Source organism: Mytilus trossulus, chromosome 8, assembly GCF_036588685.1.
Source record: "Mytilus trossulus isolate FHL-02 chromosome 8, PNRI_Mtr1.1.1.hap1, whole genome shotgun sequence".
Lineage (NCBI taxonomy): Eukaryota > Metazoa > Mollusca > Bivalvia > Mytilida > Mytilidae > Mytilus > Mytilus trossulus.
This window is the reverse complement of record NC_086380.1, coordinates 80,094,702-80,121,904: the sequence shown is the minus strand read 5'-3', so window position 1 is coordinate 80,121,904 and position 27,203 is coordinate 80,094,702. Positions and strand designations below refer to the sequence as shown.

Genomic DNA, 27,203 nt, shown 5'->3' with positions numbered 1-27,203 from the left:
CAGTTTATAGAGAATCAATTACTTCCAAGTTGTGACGGGTGCATGCCACATGTGGAGCAGAATCTGCATACTCTCCCGATGCACCTGATATCACCCCTAGTTTTCGGTTGGGTTTGTGTTTCTTATTCTATGTTTCCTATGTTGTGTCATGTTTTCTAATGTTTTTCTGTTTGTCTTTTTCATTTTTAGCCAGGTATTGTCAGTATATTTTCGATTTATGAGTAAGACTGTCCCTACAGTATCTTTCGTCCCTCTTTTTCAATTGATTAATCTAAAACACAAGTTCAAGTGTTTTTCTGATTTTATGAGTTTCTTTATTTATATACTATCAATTTATAAGTCTTTTAAAAAGCTTGATACTTAAAAAAAGAGGAGCGATGTTCCTCAATAATAAAATATATCCATAAAAGATTTAAAAAAAAGGTTTTATATTGTTGGCTAAAAAAAGAGAAGTTCTATGACGATTTTAGTAATTTTTTGCTTATTTTTTAAACCCTTATTTGCTTATCATATTGATATTGAAATTTTCTCTCTGACTTATAATGTCCTGGATAAAAGACAAAAAGCAAGACATATACAAATTCAGCATGAATGAGCCATAACTCAAATAAGAAGTCGTCTGGTATTTTTGATGTAAATAGATAACAGGTTTCAATATTCTTTATGTTTATCATGTTTACCGTATCAGATTTTCTCTATTTGAAGTGGTGGTCAACAAGATGATAAACACATTTTGCATTTTTGTAGCCATGTAAGCAAAGTTGTTTATGGTGGTTCCTAACACTACAGGGAGATAACTCTGTGAAATCAGTTAAACGTTTTAATGGCGTTGTGTTTTTATGGAAATATTGAGCTTTTCAACGATTAAAGTTTGTGTTTGTCAAACTGCTATATAACCAGTGTATTTTTTTTGATAACATGGTTGGTTCTAATTTTGTGAATTTCTTTTATTCAAAGGGTGAAAGTAAGAAGTTTGTCAAAAGTTTATGAAAATTAAACGAGCCAAAGGAGTAGGGGCTTTAATGGCCTAAAATGGCCCCAGATTTACAAGATAATAAAAATTCTAACAGAGCAGATTTTTCTCCATAAATTATTAGAATATGAGTAAATGATTTAAAAAAAATGTTTTTATTTAACTAAAAAAGGTTCAATGACGTCACAATGGTAGGTGCAAATGACGTCATAATTGGGAAAATAAGCAAAAATACCGAAAATTTGATGGTTTTTCTAAATTTTGACCACCGCACCATGCTTGCACCAATAAGAAATTTTAACATTTTGACAAGTTCATACATATCAAACTTCGGATAACAAACCTTTTTGGTGCAAGGTTGGTGTGATAGTTTATTTTATATTTTTCATAGCCAAGCGGAGCAATAAAAAGCTGAAATTTGCCGTCCAAATTGGACCTTTTCATCTGACAAAGTTTAGTTTATACATTCTTATGCCTATAGAAACTTGTTTTTTTGTTTATGAATTTAAAGTGTATTCCTAATTATATTTCCGCAAGTTTATCTAGTTAAATTTCTTTAAAAAATCCGACAGCAATGAACTTCATGTTTACGGGAGTCAATGACAACTTTGAGGACATTTTTTTTAATTATGAAATTTTAGATAGACCTTCAATATAACAAAATCTGTACATTTCTGATGTTTTTGCTAATTATAAATTCAAAATTTGTTTTTTGAATGGGGCAATCTTCTCTCTCTGGTATTAAGGTCAGATCTATTTATGTAACGAAAGGGGGGGGGGGTGTATTTTACTTAAATTTCCATAATTGGCGAGAAACACGAGATTTATTTCGAAAATGAAACTACCTATATTCAAATTGGATGTGTCTTTGTGGGTAATGTGCATAGAGAACAAGTTCTTTAAAATTTGATGGTAAAAAAACGTAAACGGCATAAGGTAGACTTTCCATACATCCGTATACACATGTATATATACTGTATACCAACTTATTTTCGCGGATACTTTATTTCGCGATTCACCCTTTCTTGACCAATTCGCGGCTATTAAATTTTGCGATTTTCTGAAAAAAAAATTAAGAAGTGTTTTTTAATAAGGAAAGAACCAAGTTGTACATATTCGCGACGATTTATATTCGCGTTATTTTTCTACTCGCGAAAATAAATCGCTCGCGAAAATCAGTTGGTTTACAGTATATATTTATATAAGTACGCCTGAACCTGTGACAACTCTACAACAGATTTATCCATTGAATCACCAGCAGTGATGGTGATACATAATTGTGTACATTATGTATATACAACTCCTCTAAACATCAACCCAACAATGTAAGATCTGTAAATTTGCAAATGTATGTATATATATGGATAATTGACCCTTCCATGCATAGAAACAAGAGCCTGAAGTCTGTAAGCATATTACATATCTTTTACTTTTTTAAAGGTTATGTTTTGAATAGTTTTATAATCATGTGTAAAAATGAAGTGAAAATTTTAAAATGTGACCCGGCTTTGTTGTTAAGTCCCATTTGTGGGCATTATGTTTTCTGGTCTATGTGTCTGTTCGTCCGTGCGTATGTCAGTCTGTACTTCCGATTGTCCTTGTGTCTCGCTTCAGGTTTGAGTTTTTGGTCAAGGTAGTTGAATCTGACATCAGACTCAGACTTTTTTGAAGTGAATAACTTAACTTTTCACTTATTCAAGCTTAAAAAGCTGTAAATAGAAGTGCCCCCTTCAACCCCAACCCCTTCCGGAAACATAACTACTGTCCTGGAAATACACTGACTTTTGAAAACACCCTTTAATGCTTGTGTCTGTATCTATTTATTTAAGATAATCAATATTAAGATTTCTTTGCGCTAAATGTGTCTTGTCTTTATATTACTCTTCTAGTCACTGATAAGTGAGACCCCACCCAGCATCAGATGCACAATCTGTATATATCAGCAATACCCGGTGTTTTGTTTTGTTTGTTGGTATTTCAATATTGCTTTCCTCCTTAGTTTAAACATATTTATTTAAATTGGATTGGGAAACAAGTTTTGCAACTTATATCAATCCCTCTCCACTTTGCGGGTGCGAGTGCTGCCTTGTAGCGGCATTAGCCTATTCTTTTTCGAAATCTACAAGGCTGTCTTTAACGTGCAAGAGATATGGCTCTCTCTAAACACAGTTCAGCCATTTATCGTCCCCTTCAGACAGACTATCATCGTTTCCTCAAGACCATACTCGCAAATGGTGTCAAGGGAGAGCCGAAAATTGAGTTCCTGAAATTTTCATCCCCAACGGGAATTGAACCAGGAACCTTTGTGTTAGTAGTCCGATGCACTAACCACTACACCACGGCTCTCTTAATATTTACCTTGGAGTTTGTTTCTTTTTACAATTTACATCTTAAATTGCCTTTCTGTTTCAATATATTTAAAATTAAATCTTGTAAATAGAAAACAAATCGCAGTTGCCATGGGCACAGATGTGTTGCTAGGGAGACACAACAGTGAAATCGGCAAAAATGTGCAATTAATTATGTAATATTTAAATAGTGTACAAGTGTAAAATTCACTACATGCTAAACAGGTTCAATTTCAAATATAGATATATTAAAGCTGTATAATAATCATATTTGATGAGTTTAACTCCGCCATTTTAGTGGTTGCAAGGCAACAGAATAAACGAGCTAGACTCAAAATTCGATTATTTGCAGAAGGTCTATGGTATAGACTTACAACATGACAAATTAAATGAAATTTGGAGGTGGGGCCAAAAATGGCCCTTATAGCCCCTAGTCCATTTTAGTGAAAGTGTTGGTTACCACCTTAAGGAAATAATATCTGATGTGCACTTTGAAAATTAAAAAGACACTGTGTACCTAAATAAGTGACCTGGTGCTCATTTGATTCAATCCCATATAACTCATAACCAAGGAACACCGGTATCGTCCTTTGATTTTCGTTGTGTACAAATATAATCCAAGGTGTGGACATTGATTTACTGAGGAAACAACTACCACATAAATTTCCTAATGTTGCATACCCCCAAATAGCAAGTTCATTTACTGTTCAATGAACTAAAATTTTGTGATGGACCTTTCAGTTAAGAACTGGATGGTCGAGTTGAAACAGGGGAACAACTTGGTATGTCTAAAGCTGTCACACTGAATTCATGACCCTCTAGACATAAAATTGTCCATATTTGAGTTAGAGTGGATGAATTATTTTCAATAATTTTGCTATAATTTGTTCCCAAAAGTAGTAAACCATTTCCTAACATGTGTAAACATATTAGTGAATTACATAGTGTCTAAATGAAATTTACTACGAAATGAATGAATTCTCGAAACGAAAAATTGCATTTTGTAAAGACAATGTATAGAATATGTAACTTGGTAAGTTCCCGGATAGGTTTAATTGCATGAAAGTAAAGGATGCAGATATGTACAATTATATTTGATTGAAATTCTGTAAAAAATGTAACTCGAGTGTATTTTAATGTCCATGAGGCTAATAAGCCGTTTTGAATTTGATTTAATCAGACATGTATTCGTGCTTTAATGTTTGAGGATAAAGGATTTAACAAAAAACATTAATGATAGTTATCATTGGTACCAGGATTATAATTTAATACGCCAGACGCGCGTTTCGTCTACATTAGACTCATAAGTGACGCTCAGATCAAAATAGTTATAAAGCCAAACAAGTACAAAGTTGAGAAACTTTTCTAAAGATTCTGATTTCATAAATGATTTAAAAAAAAGTGTTATTGACACAAGCGAAATGAGAGGAACTTAAAAATTTTCTATATTTTTTTTCATAAATGGTTGTTGCTCACAAAGAAGTTGTCAAACAAAGATTTCTAAGTGGTGAAAACTTGAAATTATTTTTTTAAATACTTTGCAGACGAATAAACCGAGTTGTGCTGGTTATCTGTTATGGAATATCTATTCTATGTCTTTTAGTCGTCATATCATAAACAAAATAGTCCATATAAATACAAGAAAGGTAAAAGCTTATGTTTTCTTCTAGTTTGTAAATATAAAGTCTACATACGACGTTTTCTGTAATTAAACAATTGTCCAGAAACAGTATTTTCTTTTAACAAAAAAGTGAAATATTTTCCTTACCATTCCTTACGTAACTATGCGCCCTTCGATAGGGACAAACAAACATACTTGTATGCCCCACCTACGATAGTAGAGGGGCATTATGTTTTTCTGGTCTGTGCCTCCGTTCGTTCGTGCGTCTGTGCGTCCGTTCGCTTCAGGTTAAAGTTTTTGGTCAAGGTAGTTTTTGAAGAAGTTGAAGTCCAATCATCTTGAAACTTATTACACATGATCCCAAAGATATGATCTTTCTAATTTTAATGCCAAATTATAGTTTTGACCCCAATTTCATGGTCCACTGAACATAGAAAATGATAGTGCGAAGTTCAGGTTAAAGTTTTTGGTCAAGGTAGTTTTTGATGAAGTTAAAGTTACATCAACTTTTCCAAATTAAAGTTTTGACCCCAATTTCACAGTCCAATGAACATAGAAAATGATAGTGTGAGTGGGGCATCAGTGTACTACGGACAAATTCTTGTTTTTTTTAAAAAAAATTCTGATTTGTCTCAATCTGTAGGTTTCAATCTTGGTATATATTATGAGTGTATTTCTATATTGTGTTTTGTATTGAATTGTTTGTCTTTTGATAGTTTAGAAAGTTTAGCCATGACCTTGTCAATTTGTTAATAAATAATGAATATCTCTTTGGTATCTTTCGTGCAAACTAATTCCCCAATTTGAATGCCCTTTATCAATTTCATATCACCAGGACAGATGAGAAAGAAACTGGTGCATAAAAAGCAAAGACAACCGCCACAACATTTCGACATTGTAGTGTTAATTAAGTATTGGAATATCAGTTATATATCAATATGATGTAAACAAGTTCAAATGGTGAAGTTGAAATCATCCCTGCGTAAATTTTACGGACGCCATCACGAGTTGGTTGACCGTTATGGAATAACCGTTTCACAAATGATATCGGATATGTTCCTTACGTCGTAACTACAATCCCCTTCCCTTTCATGAATTTGACCTACCGAATTAGACTATTTACCGGATTTGTAATCACATAAGGAACACGACGGGTGCCGCATGTGGAGCAGGATCTGCTTACCCTTCCGGAGCACCTGAGTTCATCCCTAGTTTTTGGTGGGGTTCGTGTTGTTTATTCTTTAGTTTTCTATGTTGTGTCATGTGTACTATTGTTTTTCTGTTTGTCTTTTTCATTTTTAGCCATGGCGTTGTCAGTTTGTTTCAGATTTACGAGTTTGACTGTCCCTTTGGTATCTTTCGTCCCTCTTCTTTTACACCAGATGACATTCAATTCATTGATAATTTTAAATAGTTATCAAAGGTACCAGGCTAATAAATAAATACGCCAGAAGCGTGTTTCGTCTACACAATACCCCCAGAATACCCCAAGATCTAAACTATCCCTACATAATCAATTGCCTCATTTATAATTAATCAACCCAAAAAAATTTTATAGTACGGAATATTTCATAATACATCACTTAACCTACATACATATGTCAGTTTCAGATTTGTGAATTTCGAACAGCGGTATACTACTGTTTTATTGTTTATACATGTTATAAGATGCAAAAAGTTTTAAGTTAATTGAAAACTACGAAGCAGACAGAAAAAAATATTATTGAAACAAAGAAGTAATGAAAAAGAAAGCATGCAAAAACGGAACTATTTATGACAGGTTTTTGTTTGCCTTATAAGACTTTTAACAGTTAATGTTCTATATTAATAGTAACATGAATAAAACTAAAAAAGATTATTAGAGAAATAGTTTAATACATTTTGCACAAATTAGTTTAAACATGTTTATTTATAGTGGATTGGGAAACAAGTTTTACAACTTATATTAATCCCTTTCCACTTTGCGGGTGCGAGTGCTGCCTTGTTGCGGCATTAGCCTACTCTTTTTCGAAATCTACAAGGCTGTCTTTAACGTGCGAGAGGTGTGGCTCTCTCTAAACACGGGTCAGCCATTTATCGTCCCCTTCCGACAGACAATCATCGTTTCCTCAAGACCATACTCGCAAATGTTGTCATAGCAGAGCCGAAAATTGAGTTCCTGCAATTTTCATCCCAAACGGGAATCGAACCAGAAACCTTTGTGTTAGTAGTCCGATGCATTAACCACTACACCACGGCTCTCTACAAATTATGATATTGTTGTTTACCTTAAGGGATCAGTGCCGCAGAAAATTATGGTCTTCTCTTCTATCGTCAAGAAAATCGATGATAATAAAGAGTTAATCTTTGGCTTGTCTGTTGTAGACACACTTATATATAAAGTACGTCCGGATAGAATGAGGACTAATTATCCGTTTTGTTTATTGCACATTAATAAACTCTCGCCTCAACCTTTATTGTACATGTTGTAAGTAAACTGTGGCAAATTATATCTCCTTGTCCAGTCCAAAATACCTTATTATTAGTGCAACAACTTAATCAGATTCAGATGATTGATACAGTAGAATCGGCGACTCAAACTAGAAACTATGAAGCCTTAGAGCTCGCCTGAATATTCAAAAAATGTATGCATGCAGTCAACAGATAATTTAGCTTTTTGACCTATTTGACAATTTCGATGGTAATTTTTCACTTTTGGAATCCATTTTTTTTTAAATTTAAATTTTGGAAGTTATTGGCAAAAACATCAAATTTATAACTAGTTTTATTGAAGAGCAATATTACATTTAAAAACAACAACAAAATCACCAAAACTTTATTAGAGTCTCACAAATTTCAAACATTTGATATCAAACACATTATAATATTATTAGATCAATTTATAAAAGAGCCACTCGAAAAAGAGTTATCAGAGACTGTGAAACACATAAAAAGCACATTTACATTACATATATAACATATATCAATATATTTTAGCATAAAACACCTTACAAGTGACTAAATGTAAACAAGTCATCCATGAATAACAGATTAAAAAGTAAGGGTCCAGATTAAAAAAAAGCCTGATGTGCTCCCTAGTGACCAAGATAGTAAGAGTAAGGATTATGTTTTTTGTTAAAATGAGGAAAACCTAGTTGAAGAGATAAATTTTAAAAATGTTTCAGAATCTCAGTTGTAATGATGTAATCAGTATAATTATATAAAGGAAAATGATGAAATTAAACCCATTTTGGGCAAATGTATCCCATATGAGTCTTGAGGTTAAATTTTATTGGTGAAGATTAATTCTTTAATTCTTGTTAATGAAATTTTATACAGAAAACAGGAAAGCTATAATGGAAGTATTATGATTCACATATTTTTCTTCTAGCTAATTTTAAAGGGTTCGTGTTGAACAAAGTTTATAACACAGTGACCGGTGATCATCTAGGTGTAAGAAAGAGTCTATCAAAAATTAAACAGACATTTTTGGTATAAAATGAGACAGGATGTAAAATTTTGGTGGCTCATAAAAACTGTGAAGGGGTATAAATAAAGGCAACAGTAGCATACCGCTGTTCAAAACTCATAAATCCATGGACAAAAAACAAAATCGGGGCAACAAACCAAAACTGAGGGAAACGCATTAAATATAAGAGGAGAACAACGACACAACACCGAAACGCAACAGCACACAGAAACGGATCAAGCAACAGACAATACACCACGAGAATAACAAATATAACATCAAAACCAAATACATGAATATGGGATAGACAAGTACCGTGCCACGTCTTATCTCAAAAATAAGAGAAAACAGAAACGAACAATATTATAACAATGGCCATCTTCCTGACTTGGTACAGGACACTTTTAAAGGGGAATAAAAGTGGTGGGTTGAACCTGGTTTTAAGGCATGCCAAACCTCGCACTTTAATGGCACAGTTAAATATAACATTGAAATGAAAAGAAAAAATTAGAGGACTACAATACAAATAAAAAGCAGAACATATTAGACAAAGAAAAAAAGCAGAACATATTAGACAAAGAAAAGCATGATTAATAGATAACAAAAAGCATCAGGTTTAAAATTCAATACGCCAAAAACGAGTCTAGTCCACACGAGACTCACCAGTGACGAAAAAAATACAAAATTGTACAGCACTGAAGATTAAAAGTTGAAAAGGTTTTGCCAAATACGGCATTGTTTGTATGCCCAGGATAAGATCATTCATATTATATAAAACAATTCACACTATTGCAAACAGTAAATTTTAACAAATGAATATGAAAGAGATATACATATATATAACAATTAATTAAACGGTTCACCATGACTTGTACAAATAGGAGGAGGATAAGTTTTTTTTTTTGTTCAAAAGACAGAGAAAGAGGGTAAGATGATAATAGACAAAGTTGACAAAGAAGGGGGAAAAGCTGCAGAAAGATAGTTAAAAGAGGTCTCACAGGAAGGAACTAGACCAGGTTGCAAACAGGCAGATGGCAGTACTTGGGAACTTGTATGTTGAGAGCAACATGGTTTTTGGGAATGGGGTGGAGAAGAATCGGAGGGAAACTTTTAAGGTGCAGGAAAAGAAAAGAACACCAGAGGAGGAAAGAGGGATGAGAAAAAGAGGAAAAAGGAAGAAAAAGAGGTTGAGAAGGAGAGGGCAAGTAAGAAAGGAGTTGTGAAACAGGAAGGAGGCCGTGCAAAAACAGAAATATATACTTTTCAAATTTCTCAAGGAAGTTTCCTTGTGTGAATCGGAAGAAGATGCTTATTTGAAGGATAATGTGTGTTTCAGTGGAGCATGTTTCTCCTCTGCCAAGTGATCATTGCACGACCAGCCCTATTCCTATACCAGCTACAACCATCTCTGATATAACCGTCCCCGATTTTGATATCCCAGCTACAACCATCTCTGATATAACCGTCCCCGATATTAATATTCCAGCTACAACCATCTCTGATATTACCGTCCCCGATTTTGATATCCCAGCTACAACCATCTCTGATATAACCGTCCCCGATATTGATATTCCAGCTACAACCATCTCCGATATAACCGTCTCCGATTTTGATATCCCAGCTACAACCATCTCTGATAAAACCGTCCCCGATATTGATATTCCAGCTACAACCATCTCTGATATAACCGTCCCCGATATTGATATTCCAGCTACAACCATCTATGATAAAACCGTCCCCGATATTGATATTCCAGCTACAACCATCTCTGATATAACCGTCTCCGATATTGATATCCCAGCTACAACCATCTCTGATATAACTGTCTCCGATATTGATATTCCAGCTACAACCATCTATGATATAACCGTCTCCAATATTGATATTCCAGCTACAACCATCTCTGATATAACCGTCCCCGATATTGATATTCCAGCTAAAACCATTTCTGATATAACCGTACCCGATATTGATATTCCAGCTACAACCATCTCTTATATTACCGTCACCGATATTGATATTCCAGCTACAACCATCTCTTATATTACCGTCACCGATATTGATATTCCAGCTACAACCATCTCTGATATAACCGTCCCCGATATTGATATTCCAGCTACAACCATCCCTGATATTACCGTCACCGATATTGATATTCCAGCTACAACCATCTCTGATATAACCGTCCCCGATATTGATATTCCAGCTACAACCATCTCTGATATAACAGTCTCCGATATTGATATTCCAGCTACAACCAGCTCTTATATAACCGTCCCCGATATTTATATTCCAGCTACAACCATCTCTGATATTACCGTCCCCGATATTGATATCCCAGCTACAACCATCTCTGATATAACCGTCCCCGATATTGATATTCCAGCTACAACTATCTCTGATATCACCGTCCCCGATTTTGATATTCCAGCTACAACCATCTCTGATATAACCGTCCCCGATATGGATTTCCCAGCTACAACCATCTCTGATATAACCGTCCCCAATATTGATATTCCAGCTACAACCATCTATGATATAACCGTCTCCGATATTGATATTCCAGCTACAACCATCTCTGATATATAACCGTCTCCGATATTGATATCCCAGCTACAACCATCTCTGATATAACCGTCCCCGATATTGATATTCCAGCTACAACCATCTCTGATATATAACCGTCTCCGATATTGATATCCCAGCTACAACCATCTCTGATATAACCGTCCCCGATATTGATATCCCACCTACAACCATCTCTGATATAACCGTCCCCGATATTGATATTCCAGCTACAACCATCTATGATATAACCGTCTCCGATATTGATATTCCAGCTACAACCATCTCTGATATTACCGTCCCCAATTTTGATATCCCAGCTACAACCATCTCTGATATAACCGCCCCGATATTGATATTCCAGATACAACCATCTATGATATTACCGTCACCGATATTGATATTCCAGCTACAACTATCTCTAATATAACCGTCCCCGATATTGATATTCCAGCTACAACCATCTCTGATATAACAGTCTCCGATATTGATATTCAAGCTACAACCATCTCTTTTATAACCGTCCCCGATATTTATATTCCAGCTACAACCATCTCTGATATAACCGTCCCCGATATTGATATTCCAGCTACAACCATCTCTGATATTACCGTCACCGATATTGATATTCCAGCTACAACCATCTCTGATATAACCATCCCCGATATTGATATTCCAGCTACAACCATCTCTGATATAACTGTCTCCGATATTGATTTTCCAGCTACAACCATCTATGATATAACCGTCTCCGATATTGATATTCCAGCTACAACCATCTCTGATATATAACCGTCTCCGATATTGATATCCCAGCTACAACCATCTCTGATATAACCGTCCCCGATATTGATATCCCAGCTACAACCATCTCTGATATAACCGTCCCCGATATTGATATTCCAGCTACAACCATCTCTGATATTACCGTCCCCGATTTTGATATCCCAGCTACAACCATCTCTTATATTACCGTCACCGATATTGATATCCCAGCTACAACCATCTCTGATATAACCGTCCCCGATATTGATATTCCAGCTACAACCATCTCTGATATTACCGTCCCCGATATTGATATTCCAGCTACAACCATCTCTGATATTACCGTCCCCGATTTTGATATCCCAGCTACAACCATCTCTGATATAACCGTCCACGATATTGATATCCCTGCTACAATCATCTCTGATATAACCGTCCCCGATATTGATATCCAAGGTGCAACAATCCTTGATACTGATGTTCCTGGTTTTGAACTACCATCATTTAAAACCCTCCTCTCCACTAGTTTATATCTCCCTTTGTCAAACCTACTCACCAACCAAGGAACTCCTCTCGCCATTATATTAGAGATAAACTGCCACTATATACACCCCAACCCCAGTGAAGAAGTTTAATTTGGAGCAGACAAGTACGAGCCAGTAATCCTGTTTTTATGAATGTTGATGAAACCAGATTTGAAACATCGGCCACAGTTATTCAGTCCTGTCTAGATTCAATTTTATCGGAGATGACCAAAAAGACTAGTGTGAAGCCATACCTTTTTATGGACTTTCTATCGTGATGCCAAACACTTTCCCTTATACTTGACTATTTAACATGTTTAAGGGACCAAACCCGGATCCATTCTGATATGCTTCCTAGAGATGTACGCAGTTTACAGGAGTAGCAGGTGGAGTGCAACTACTATGAGATGCGACATCCGGAACTCGCCGTCCAGAAGATACACTATTTGCCGCAGCTAAGCTAAATTTAGGAATGAACATTGAGGGGTGGATTTTATTAGGATGATTTCTTTTATAGGATCATGTGATAAACATTGGGGTGGATATTATATAAACATGTGTTTTCAAATGACTCCATTTTTCAGAAAACGACATCTGTTACAAACGTAAACTTTTAGCTACCGCTTTACAAGCAGAACCAATAACAATGAAAGTCCCAACTATGCATTGGCTTCCGAAGCAACACAAAATACCTTACAACAACAGATTTATTTCGTCTTCAAGCCATTGTTCCACTACTAAATTATCTATTCTTCTTACCAGTACACTTGGTACAATCAAAAACCTGATAATACATTGTTGAAATAAGGCCTTAAAAAATAGTGGAATAAATTACTTTTGGAGTGTCAAAAACTCGTGGGAAGTACTTGATAAATTGCATGATTATGTTAGTGATTTTGAATCTGTTCAAAGTTTTGATTTTTCTACCCAATTTACCGCATTGCCTCACATTCTCATTAAGAAAAAAATCACACACCTAAGTAAATGGGCATTTGAAAAGTCAGAATGTGAATATATATGTTCAAACTCTTAAGGTAAATTTTTAGTAGCAATAAACAAAACAACTTTGTCAATTGGACATGCTTTGATACTATGTCTGCACTTAATTTTTTACTAGATAACATTTGTGTTCGCTTTGGAATTCCTTATATCACCAGATCGGAATTCCAATGGGGAATAACTGTGCACCACTTATTGCGGACCTGTTTTTGGTATATCTATGAGTTACAATTTATAAAAAAAAAATCAGCAAAGACCCATCGAAACAATTTCTGATACACAAATTTAATAATACTTTTAGATATGTGGATGATATTTTGGCTCTCAATAATGACGACTTCATTATGTATACTAAAGAAATTTTATCCTGTTGAACTTACTTAAAATTAAGCGAATACTAACAATGACCACTGCCCTTTCCTCGATCTTGATATCTATATCGTTAACGGAAAGCTTAATACTAAAATTTATGATAAAATAGATGATTTCTTATTTCCTATCGTTAATTATCCATTTTTAGATGGTGACGTTCCATTGTCACCATCTTACGGTGTTTATATATCTCAACTTGTACGATTCGCTCGTGAATGTAACAATGTTTTAGATTTTAACGAGAGAAATTTCTGTATTACTGAAACATTATTACACCAGGGTTTTCGATATCACAAACTAGTCAACAAATTTACTAAATTTTATCATCGGTATAAGGACATCATTCGTAATTATAGCTCAACATGCTTTATACGTTCAGGTATTTCACATCCAATATTTGAATGATTTGTACCTGATCGTGCTGATATTCATATGATGAAGACATACTCTTTCAATCAGTAAATTGAAGTTTGTAGCTGGCATGTCAGTTAACTGCTAGTAGTCCGATATTAGTTATGTATAAATGTCACTTCGTTTATTTTCTATGGTTACATCTTCTGACATCAGACTCGGACTTCTCTTGAACTGAATTTTAATGTGAGTATTGTTATGCGTTTACCTCTATTTTTGCGCGTGTCCCAAGTCAGGAGCCTCTGGCCTTTGTTAGTCTTGTATTATTTTTAATTTTAGTTTCTTGTGTACAATTTGAGTTTAGTATGGCGTTCATTATCACTGAACTAGTATATATATATGTGTTTAGGGGCCAGCTGAAAGACTCCTCCGGGTGCGGTAATTTCTCGCTGCATTGAAGTCCTGTTGGTGACCTTATGCTGTTGACTTCTCTATGGTCGGGTTGTTGTCTCTTTGACACATTCCCCATTTCTATTCTCAATTTCATTTTATGTGTTACTGAAATATTTCTATTATGCACAATGATGATAGGTAATTCTTAATGCAGTCCCAGTACTATCTTAGAAAAGCCTAATGATGTCATTTTCTTTTCTCAGGTTTTACTGTTCAGTATCGGCTTATTTCTTCTAATTATTGATTTTATATCCATTGATAGTGCTATTTTAATATGTCACTTTTTGACATAATCTGTTGTTGAGGTTTTATAACCCATTTACTGGTATGTGAATAGACGAGTTTAAAGTTAAAGGGTATATAATGAATTTGGTATTATAAGACAGTGTTGTTTTATTGGATTCTGGTTTTTCAAATTTTGAGCCAACCAACAATTTTGTTGATTAATTTAATTAATGCAGAAAGTTTCTGTGCATTTTAGGTCAAACGCCTAGTGGTTAGGGGGCTATGCTACGAATCAGTGATCGTATCATTAAATTAAGGGTACTCATGTTGTTCATATCTATAGTAGTAATTTTACGTATCAGCTGCTTTGTTTACGTTTTAAGCCTCGTCATATTTACGAGTGAATTTCACCTGGCACAGAATATTTACGGTTGGTTGGCAGGTATGTTCATAAAAGATTATGTTGAAATGTTTTTACCTTTGTAGCTTATTTATTTTCTTAATGAAATAACTTGTGTTTTAGCCGTAATCATCCAAATCCCAGCAGTGCCAGTTTTTCTTCTTCTTGTTACATTGTGTCAGATATGTGATCAGTGAAACGATTTCACCCCGTTTACGCGTACCTAGTGATAGTTTAAATTGAATAAGGAGGCTTGATCGCACATAATTTTCATGGATCCTTTGTATTCAACGGTGTATTTTTGAAATGATAACCAAGTCAGGTGTAAATTTCAGATGCACTTTATGTAACATCTATAGAATCAAATATTTACAATTAGTCGTTAATAACATCAACGGTACCAATTGTCCTGCACCAGATGCGCATTTCGACAAAATATGTCTCTTCAGTGATGCTCGTGGCCAAATATTTGAAATCCAAAGCTTATATAAAAGATGAAGAGCTTTAATTCAAAAGGTCAAAAAAGTATAGACAAATCCGCGAAAGGAATAAAAGCTATGCACGAAGGATATACATTCCTTAATTAATAATACTTTCTACAAAATCAAAAATGGAGGAAGACACCTGAGCAACCTTAATAAAAAGAAAGTAAATATTATCCTCCTTTGCTTGGTCGAAATAAGCTAACTAGCTTATAAAAAAATAAACATGTTGTTTTCCCTTAGACTTTAATGTCTTGTTCACTAAAATATGAACACATGCACAGAAATAGCTATGGCTGGATGCGAACATGTCGGTACCATCAATAATGTTATAGTTCCAAAAACACTTCATTTTATTATATTATAAAATTCAAAGTATTATTAACAATGCATTTTAAAAATGAAACACGAGGATACTGTTTAACGTAAATGATACCATGACAACATTACTGTTAACACATAACTGCTTGCATTTCCTATAGTGCTTTTATTGATAGAGTGTTGCTTCTCACAAAGAAGCTATTAAACCAAGAGTTCCAAATGTTGAAGTTGAAATCATTCCGTCGTAAATAGTTATCAAAGGTACCAGGACTTTATTTTGTACGCCAAACGCGCGTTTAGTCTACATACGACTCATCAGTGACAATCATATTAAACTAATTATAAAGCCAAACAAGTAAAACATTGAGGATCATTGAGGATCCAAAATTCCAAAAACGTATTTGATTTCAACAAAAGAAACCTCTTTTACCTAAAAAATTATTAAGTAGTAGATTTCTTTTGTTGAAATTAAATACGTTCTTATATACACGAGCAAGGGAACGCCAGCATTTACAGGTAGATAATTAACAAAAGGAAATGAAAATTCAACTCTTTTGTCATATATGTCATAAAGCTTCCCCTTCAAAATAAACGCATCAGATATAGATATCAAGATCCAGGAAAGGGCAGTGTTCATAGATTGTTTTAGCTTTATTTTAAGTCAGTTCCGTAGGTTAAATCTCTCAAATGTACATACAGAAGTCGTAATTTTTTAGAGCCAATATATCATTTGCACATCTGAAAAAAAATGAATCAGATGTTGCTTCTTTGCTGACTTTATGTTTTACACAATAATGCCGCAATTCTCATGAAGTTTTAAAGCGTTTTTAAACTGTTTATCAGAATGTAACAAAATGACAAAAATAACTTGCTTATTCCTTCATCTTTTTATACATTTTCTGAAAGAAGGGAGCTAACTCAAATAATTAACTTGATACAACTAAGAATTTGGATTGAATTTGTATTTCTGACACAACATACATTTCAGAAAAGAATTAATGAGTTTTATTATTTATATCATAATTCAATATACAAAATAAGAATCTACATATTAAATAGAAAAATAACAAGGAAAGTCCCTTACCAAATGGCAAAATCAAAAAGAAAACACATACAATCCACGAAAATTTGCACACATTTAAGACAAGAATACACATATTTGCCATAGTAAAATAAGGGGATGTTTAAGTATATTGCGACGTCATGTATGTATCAAAGAAACATAAAAAGGGCATTTAAACAAAGCACACAAGCAAAATGAAAAACAAGAATACAATACTGTTTTACAATAGCACAATAACGGGATGTATCAGTACAGAGCAATGTCATATGTATCAAAGAAAAACCAAAAGGTATTAAAGCAAACCACAAAAGCAAAAATGAAAGACAACTATACGAGAATTATAAAAAGACAATCACAGGATGTACAAGTACCGAGCGAAATGGATATCAATAAAATCAGTTAAGGTAATATTATAAAGACAAAAAATAGTATAACACGTTATTGAGATGATCAACAACGGCAGTACCCAGAATCTATACTTCAAGACCATCGTTTACTATTTCTGAAGTTGATACGGAGCCACAAGTTCTTGAAATAATTTCGGAAATGTATATCACATATGCAGGTGAAGTTTTTATTTTACTATTACATGTAAGGTGGGGGAAATTGATAATTTCAAAATTAAAATCGTCTCGTTTTTCATAGATTCTGGTACTGAGACGACCGTGTACGTCAAATTCGAGGTATTGGTCTAAAAATGAGGAAGATGAAGCCGTGTCTGGTGTTTAATTTTTTTCAAGTTCTTGGGGATATATCAATGGAATCAAATCAGCAAAATTTGGATTTTTAGTGGACAGAACATAATCAATATGTCTGAAAGTGAAATTAAATGGCATGGTTTTTTAAATCTTCTTGTCTTTGACAAGTTTCTGTAAGAACTCCGATTTATATGAAAATAAGAAATTTCGGGAAGGAGAGGCGCACGGTTTGTTCACATAGTAAAGTCGACAATTTGTTGAAAACGTCTATTATTAAATTATCAAATATGTTGTCAATGAGAAACTCATACTGATCACTTGTTCTTCTGTGTAGCAGGTTTTACCTTTTCGTTCACAATTAACAAAATGTACCGTAGGGTATCCTAAAGTAAAAAAAAATAAGGCGTGTGCTTCCGTTTTAATGTTGAACAGCTATGTGGATTATTTCTTATAGACGATTTTAGAAAAAAAAGACAGAGATTTAAATAGAATCCACTAATGGTTCATACCACTACGCGAGTAAAGTTTCGCAGTATTTCTGAAGACCCTCTTTCAGTGCGGACAGAATTTTGGTAAATCAAATGGACAATTCTTTAGTCGAACATTCAGGTGAGCCGGCAAGGTTCAGTTGTGTGTAAGGATTTCTTTTTAAAAACTTAGTTATCAAATTCAAACAAGGTAAGCCCTCCTATTTGTTGTTTAATGTAATGTTCATTGAAGTCATGAAGGACTTGATTATTCGCCAATATCTCATCCTTGCCAAATGATACGTCTTTGTATGAGGAATTACACGAGTGCTCATTTATTCTCATTCATTTACAAGACACTCGTAGTAGTACGATGTACATACAGAGACACTATTTACAGGAACAACAACATTCATATAGTGAAGAGTTGATTGACATTTCACATCCCCTTTGTCTCTGAACATAGACTCTGGACGAACATTCAACATTTTCAATTATAGAGACCTCATTGTTTTCACCAATTCTGACAAAGAGGCCAGTTCAACTTCTCGTTTAGATCATAGCTCTGGTGTAGTCCTCAATGGAATCCATATTTATTTAAAAGTTATGGTTCTAATTGATGTATTGGGGCTCTCTAAACTTAAGGACCATGATAAATCACCTTCTGAGAATTTCATGTTGAATTATGTTTAGATCCCCGGCCAGAGTGCTTTAATGATAAGGCGAGAGGAAACAGTCACGTTAGAGGGTTTTGTATGTATTGTTCTAAATCAAGGTCCTGCAATGCTTGTTTACAATTGAATGTTTTGGGTGCAATGGTTTTTGGTTTAGATATTTGATAGAGTAGGAACAGACGTTTTTTTTATATAAATTAAAATTTAAATGTAACATTTAGATGTAGAACGTAAATGATGTTGATTGCATCAATTCCTCTATTGTTACAGTTAAAATGAAAGAATGTCCTCTTTTCCCAGTGTTAAGTTTCCAATCTTACTGGTTTGGAAAGAATCTCAAGAAATCATATAGATGAAATCAAACAAAGTTTTAAGTTCGACCCATAATCATAATTAAATACATGTTTAGTTTCTGCATATCAAATAACTCAAGATTTTAATTCTTGTCAGAATCAAACTAAACTTTACATTAAACCCTTTGAATCGTATTGGAGACCAATTTGAAAACCGGGCCTATAGTAAACACATCTGAATACACTTAGAGATACATATGAAAGAACACTAATAAATTATTTTTTTATGAAATCCAACAGTTCAATGTTAGACCCCTGGGACCTCATTGCGGACCCGGTTTTCTCAAATTTTTGTGCTATTTTCACATTTCTTGATCAGTGTAATAAAAATATTTGTCATCACTAGTGAAATATTTGTTCTCGGCAAACGATTAGTCGAAATGTGATTATGACGTCAGAAGTAAAATCACAAAATACTGAACTCCGAGGAAAATTCAATCGGAAAGTCCCTAATCACATGGCAAATCAAATTACAAAACACATCAAACGACTGGACGACAACTGTCATAATCCTGGTACCTTTGATAACTATTGGTGCAGGCATTTTCAAATGTAGAAAATCGTAGAATGAACCTTAATTTATAGCGCTAAACCTCTCACTTTTACAACAGTCTCATCAAATTCCGTTATATTTACAATGATGCACGAACAAAGCAGACAATAAATAAAATAGAAAAGAATATGGAGACAGCAGTCATCACTATGTTACAATTTTAAAACGAACAATTTTTGAAAAAAACACACTAGCATCTATCAAACTAAAAACATATTCCTTGCTTCGCGTGTCCGACGTCAGAAAATGTACAACTCACATACATGTAGAAGTCGTTCAATGTTCATGATGTTTAATGCTGTGTCTTCCAAGTGCTCCACGAAACCTCTTTCTAAATTATCAACATCTATTTTATCAGCAGTTAAAAGACGGGCATCAAAGTTATTGTGACACTGCCTTTTCTAGAGGTGGAGTCAATCAGATGTGGATACTAAAAAAATCCAAAGATCTTTAAGGGTACATACAATCTAACTCTCTTCCATCTGGCAATAGAATTAAAACATTTGACTTTTCTACACTTTACACAAGTATTTCACATTTCAAACAAAAAGACAAATTGAAACAGTTGGTATTTCTTTGTTTCATTAAAAAGAATGGCCAACGTAGATACAAGTATCTTGTCTTAGGGAGGGATACATCCTACTTTGTAAAGAATCACTCTTATTCAAACAAATAATTCTCTGAAACTGACATTATCTTGATTTCTTGATTGACAACATATTTGTAACGTTCGGACGTATTTTTCAAGATGCTTGATTTCTTGATTGACAACATATTTGTAACGTTCGGACGTATTTTTCAACAAAATGTCGGCATTTAAATGGGAAACCATTGCGCCCCTCTTCTTGCCGACTTGTTTCTTTATTATTATGAGGCTAACTTCATACGGGAACTTTTAAGGAGGAAAGGTAAAAATCTAGCAATATATTCAACTCTACTTTCCGCTATATAGATGACGTTCTTTCACTGAGTAATTCAAAATTTGGTGACTATGATGAACGAATCTATCCCATCGAACAAGCGATAACGGATACAACAAATACAATTAAGTCGGCGTCATATCCCGATTCACATCTAGAAATTGTCAATGAGGGTTGTTTGAAAACAAAACTTAACGACAAAAGGGATGATTTCAGCTTTGCAATTGTGAACTATCCATTTCTAAGTAGCAACATTCCAGTAGCACCTGCAAGTGGGTTATATATCTCTCACTTGATACGATAATCCCGTGCCTGCATTTCCTATCATGATTTTCTTGATAGAGGGTTGCTGGCCACGAGGAAGTTATTGATCCAAGAGATCCAATTGGTGAAGTTGAAAACATCCCTTCCTAAATTTTACGGACGTCATTACGAGATGGTTGACCGTTATGGAATAACCGTTTCACAAATGATATCGGATATGTTCCTTACGTCGTAACTACAATCCCCTACCCTTTCATAAATGTGACTTACCGAATTATACTTTTCACCGAGTTTATTATAACATAAGCAACAAGACTGGTGCCATATATGGAGCAGGATCTGCTTACCCTTCCGGAGCACCTGAGATCACCACTGATTTTTAAATGGGTTTCGTGTTGCTTATTCTTTAGTTTTCTATGTTTTGTGTGCTTCTATTTGTCTTTTTCATTTTTAGCCTTGGCGTTGTCGGTTTATTTTCGATTTTTGAGTTTGGCTGTCCTTTTGGTATCTTTCGTCCCTCTTTTACACGAAACAATTTTATAATTTCAAATGGGAAATGTTGGCATATAGGGTTAAAAAATCAAAAGTATGTTAGAATTAATTTCAGAAAAAGACCGAGAATTAAAATAGTTCAGTAGTTCTGTAGAGATTCTAAGAATCCTAAATGTTTAATTTATTTCATAATTTTCCTACTGTGACATCATGAAAAAAGGCGACCATGCCTGATAATGTCGAATATAAAGAACTCAAGTTTCTGAAAATCTTTGAAAAGAAGGATAAAAATCATCAGAGAAATAGATTCCGACACTTTAAGTCGTGTGTTGCGATATTTTTTCACTCTTGACCGTAAAATTTTAAGAATTTGAAAAGCTCGGCAAGCCTCGCGCTTTAATTAATAATATTTAACTGTCTCGAGTCTCGTTTGTTTATATGGTTTATTAGTATTTTTCGTTTCTCCTTTTTAATATAGATTATACCGTTGGTTTTCCAGTTTGAATAATTTTACACTATTAATTTGTGTGGCCCTTTATGGCTCGCTGTTCGGTGTAAGCCAATGGTCCGTGTTGAAGACCGTATCTTGGCCTAAAATGCTTTCGTTTTCAAATTGTGACGTGGATGGAGAATTGTTTTATTGGCACTCATACCACATCTTTCTACATGTATATATATGTGCTTATTCTTATGACCCTAACTTCTCAGTTACCTAAATATTTTAGGGTTTATTTTTTATAATTTTTAAGGTATACATTTTGTTAATTTTATTCTTATGACCCTAACTTCTCAGTTACCTAAATATTTTAGGGTTTATTTTTTTTAATTTTTAAGGTATACATTCTGTTAATTTTATTCTTATGACCCTAATTTCTCAGTTACCTAAATATTTTAGGGTTTATTCTTTTTAATTTTTAAGGTATACATTCTGTTAATTTTTATTTGATTTTCATGTATTTAAAGAACATTGTACCCGTGTTTAAAACGTCTTATCTTATCTTACGCTTATTCTGCAATCAAGAATAATAGTCACTTTCGTTTGGGTCATTTGGTTCCAAAAAAAACATCAGTAATGAACAGAGGAGGAACCTTTTGAAAATTGTTTAGTTTTGATCCATTTTTTCAAACACCAATAAAGTAAGACAAAAGCATTGTTTGGAGTGTTTACAACAGTTTAAACATAATTTTGAAGGTTTTAATAAATAGAACATTGTTTTAATAGTGCTCCAGATAGCTTTATCTGGTGTGAAAAAAGTAAATAAAACAAAAATTCCGAACTCCGAGGAAAATTCTAAAAGATAAGTCCGTGAGCAAATGGCAAAAACAAAGATTCAAACACATCAAACGAATGAATAACAACTGATATGTACAGGCAATTTCTTAGATAGAAAAGATGGATACAACCGGGTTTTATAGCTTATTACTTTCTCAGTTTGTAAAATTCTTTTATGTTGACCATAATGTGAGAACAAATAAACAAACAGACATAACAGGTAAACGTTTATAAAATAAGAGTACATCAGTTAACATTGTATTATTGTTTTGTCACTTTAAAAACAAACAAACATGACAACAAAGAAAAGGCATAGAGACGAGCATATTTATTTTAGGAAAACCGAACAACAAGAATGTATCATAGCACAATAACATGATGTATAAGTACAGAGCCACGTCAACTGGATATTACCGAAGATTGATTAAACAGTAAAAGTAATGATGTGTAGTCCGATTTTGTCCGCACCAAGTCAGGCATGTAACGTAAAATTATTCGTTCGATGTGTTTTGATCTTTTGAATTCATATGTTTCCCTAAATGAAATTTATAAATACAGATATAGGTTGAACAAGTAATGGCACATATTACAGTATACCTTCTCAGCTGCGCTCAGTATGAGGTTTTTCGGATTTAAGGGGAAAGTTTTTTTTATCGATATTAGACGTTGGCGCATTATGGCATCATAAGTGAGTAATCTGTGTTTTTAATATAAAAATTAAATCAAATTATTGACTTTTAAGGGAAAAAAAATTGTTTGCCACCAAATGGTTTATATGAACCTTATTACTATAAAACACGAAACAAATATGGCACTATTAAAAAAACAAAAAGACTTGGCACATTAAAAATAACGAAAACCAAAAAATCATACAACAGCAGACAACACAATGACGGGATGCACAAGTAAGGATCCACGTCAAATCAATCTAACTAAAGCAGACGAAACAGTTATAATTTGCCAGTTTGATTACATTGATATAGGAAGATGTGGTGTGAGTGCCAATGAGACAACTCTCCATCCAAATAACAATTTAAAAAGTAAACCATTATAGGTTAAAGTACGGCCTTCAACACGGAGCCTTGGCTCACACCGAACAACAAGCTATAAAGGGCCCCAAAATTACTAGTGTAAAACATTCAAACGGGAACACCAACGGTCTAATCTATATAAACAAAACGAGAAACGAGAAACAAGTATATATTACATAAACAAAGGACAAATACTGTACATCAGATTCCTGACTTAGGACAGGTGCAAACATTTGCAGCGGGATTAAACGTTTTAATGGATCCAAACCTTCTCCCTTTTTCTGAAACAATAGCATAACATCACAACATAGAAAAACATACGATACAATATCAATTGGCAGACTTAACTCAATCAAAAAACGTATGATTACACAATGAACGAATAAATTTGATCTGCGATATCTGAATACAAATGCACAGTTAATTAAATATTAGAGACAAACATTCATGACCAAAAAGCCAACAAACAAATTCAAACACACTGAGAAATATTTACCCAATCAATGTTCACTTTAGAAAAAAAACGTTTTTTTATAATCTTGAAGTTTATACAAATGTTGTAAGAATAAGTGAAAAATTGAAGATATTACAAATAATCAAAGCTGGTGTACAGACAAGATCCATATAAATAAAAAATAACAAAAAAGCATTATAAACAGTATCAACATGTCGAATTAACAAGAAAATACGATTTGAGAGTACTCGCAGTTACTGACAGCTAGTTAAAAGCCAAAACCAATTAATAGTAAAAAATCATGCATCAGAGACTAAAATCGACTAAAACACATCACAGGGATTTAGTATTTTAACGTCATTAATAGTCAAAGAAGACATGACTTGTGCAATGCCAAAAATAAATGTATCGACAGGTAGTAGTATAGTGAAGAGCGACTTCTATAGAAATAAAAGTTAATGTGTATTTCATTACAATCCTTTGCAATGAAAAGTGCATAACAACGATAGAAATAAAAGACTTAGGTCTGATGTTAATTCCTCATCTAGAGTCATATATCTTAACATTTTCGTGAGTAACTACAGGGCTTTATCGGAAGCTGTTACATCCTAAAATAAATAGATATGTTGGCCTTGTTGTTACCTTTACAATTATCATTTCTTTGCACATTTGGCAAAACATTAATTTTGTTCTCTATAAAAAGAAACCATTTATGATCATGATTATCAAGGAATATTCTTTCTGGCCAATCATTTTATGCATAATCTTTTCGCTTTTTCATCTCTAGGTTGTCATTTTCTTTTAACACCGGGTTTATCACTATCTTTCAACGATGTGGATGTCTTGATGATGTTTGCAAACCACCTTGCTTAGAACCAGGGCCTTTTACAACTTTGGAACAATTGTGTACACCCGAAACAGCAAGAAAAAAGGAAAAGATAAAAGACTTTTTAAAAATCCGCTCCAAACTTGACAAGGAATTTCATTAGTAATTAAAATTTACAAAGCGATGTTCGGAAAACTACAATTGTTAAAAGGGGGAGGTTAACACATTTGTTTCCCTCTTCTTTCAAATTGTAAAATAACATTCGTTCAAATAGCAAAACACTTTGAAGACCGGTTGGTGACCTTCTGCTGTTGTTTTTTTCTATGGTCGGGTTGTTGTCTCTTTGATACATTCCCCATTTCCATTCTGAATTTTATATTTTACTATGAGCAGTTAGCTATGTATGTATTATTATTTGAAGATATAATATGTTTATTATGTGAATCAATACACAACCTGTTAAATATATTTTTTATGGAAATATTCTTTATAAAGCACAAAAATGTCAGTATTCACCACAGAAACTAACAAAACCTTCAAAAAGACCTTTCAAGAAGGGATATAGTTACGATACTGTTGTCAGATCATTAAAGATTGCATATTTTGCGTTAATATTGATTCACTTCTAGGGTCTTTTTATCGGAACTAAACACATTTATTCAAAAACCAGTTGTTGGCATGACACGGGTTATGTTCTTCTCATATATGTTATGATGATATGATACTAAACCCCTAACGGAAAGGATTGTGCAATTCGTACAAATTAGAAATTAGTATGGCGTTCATTATCACTGAACTAGTATATATGTGTTTAGGGGCCAGCTGAAGGACGCCTCCGGGTGCGGGAATTTCTCGTTACATTGAAAACCTTTTGGTGACCTTCTGCTGTTGTTTTGTCAATGGTCGGGTTGTTGTCTCTTTGATACATTCCCCATTAGTTTAAACATATTTTATTGTTCCAAAAAGAGACAAATGGATAAGACACAAGTTTTCCAACTTAGTAACGTCTTCTCCAATATATACATAAATATACACATGAATGAACATTATATAAATCTGACTTTAAAATTGAGAATGGAAATGGGGAATGTGTCAAAGAGACAACAACCCGACCAAAATAAAAAAACACAACAGCAGAAGGTCACCAACAGGTCTTCAATGTAGCGAGAAATTCCCGCACCCGGAGGCGTCCTTCAGCTGGCCCCTAAACAAATATATACTAGTTCAGTGATAATGAACGCCATACTAATTTCCAAATTGTACACAAGAAACTAAAATTTAAATAATACAAGACTAACAAAGGCCAGAGGCTCCTGACTTGGGACAGGCGCAAAAATGCGGCGGGGTTAAACATGTTTGTGAGATCTCAACCCTCCCCCTATACCTCTAACCAGTGTAGAAAAGTAAAAGCATAACAATACGCACATTAAAATTCAGTTCAAGAGAAGTCCGAGTCTGATGTCAGAAGATGTAACCAAAGAAAATAAACAAAATGACAATAATACATAAATAACAACAGACTACTAGCAGTTAACTGACATGCCAGCTCCAGACTTCAACTAAACTGACTGAAAGATTATGATTTCATCATATGAACATCAGGCAATTATTATTTTAGCATGAAGATATAAAAAATAAATTACATATAAATTTTTAGAATCGAATCAATCGTGAATTTGTTTAAATGTAAATTACACACTCATAGTTTATAGTTACGGATTAACAGAAAAACGGAATAAGTCTACACGTAATTGTAAGTATCAATTTTGTTTTTTACTTAAATCCATTGAAACGTTTCAGAATACAAAAGTCAATCATAAAGATCATTCGATTATCGTTCACAAAAGAGCATACATACGTTGATCATGTTCTAGTAAGATCTGTTACAGAATAAGGTAGTCAAAGTTGAGAAAAACGCTTGGTACTTTTTGTATACTTTTGTACAGATAGAAAAACACTATCATTTTCTTCAGAACTCCAAGACTCATCACCAGAGAGCAATAACTCAATTGTAATATTGATAGCAAAAACATTGATTTCATTCATCATTAATAGTCTTTCTGATGAAAAATTGTTACAATATAATAAATAATGTTTAGCATCTTCATTGATGAAGCCACATAAACAATTGGCATCTTGTACTAAGTTTGCATTAAACAAATCAGATTGAAGAGTGCTACAATGGTTTCGCAATCTTGCATGTAATACAGATAGTAAGCGGTCTCCAGAGCAAAAATGACTCGGAGGTTTTTTATTCTTATAGTATAACATGTGCAATTTGCTTTTAA

General features: G+C 33.7%; 1 protein-coding gene across 1 annotated transcript; it reads left to right on the top strand.

Moving 5' to 3' along the window:
* The first annotated feature begins 9,713 nt into the window (after positions 1 to 9,713).
* Positions 9,714 to 10,979, top strand: LOC134728069 (uncharacterized PPE family protein PPE24-like). Its single transcript, XM_063592467.1, has one exon. It carries the CDS (start codon positions 9,714 to 9,716, stop codon positions 10,977 to 10,979), a length of 1,266 nt encoding a protein of 421 aa, XP_063448537.1.
* Positions 10,980 to 27,203: the final 16,224 nt, after the last annotated feature.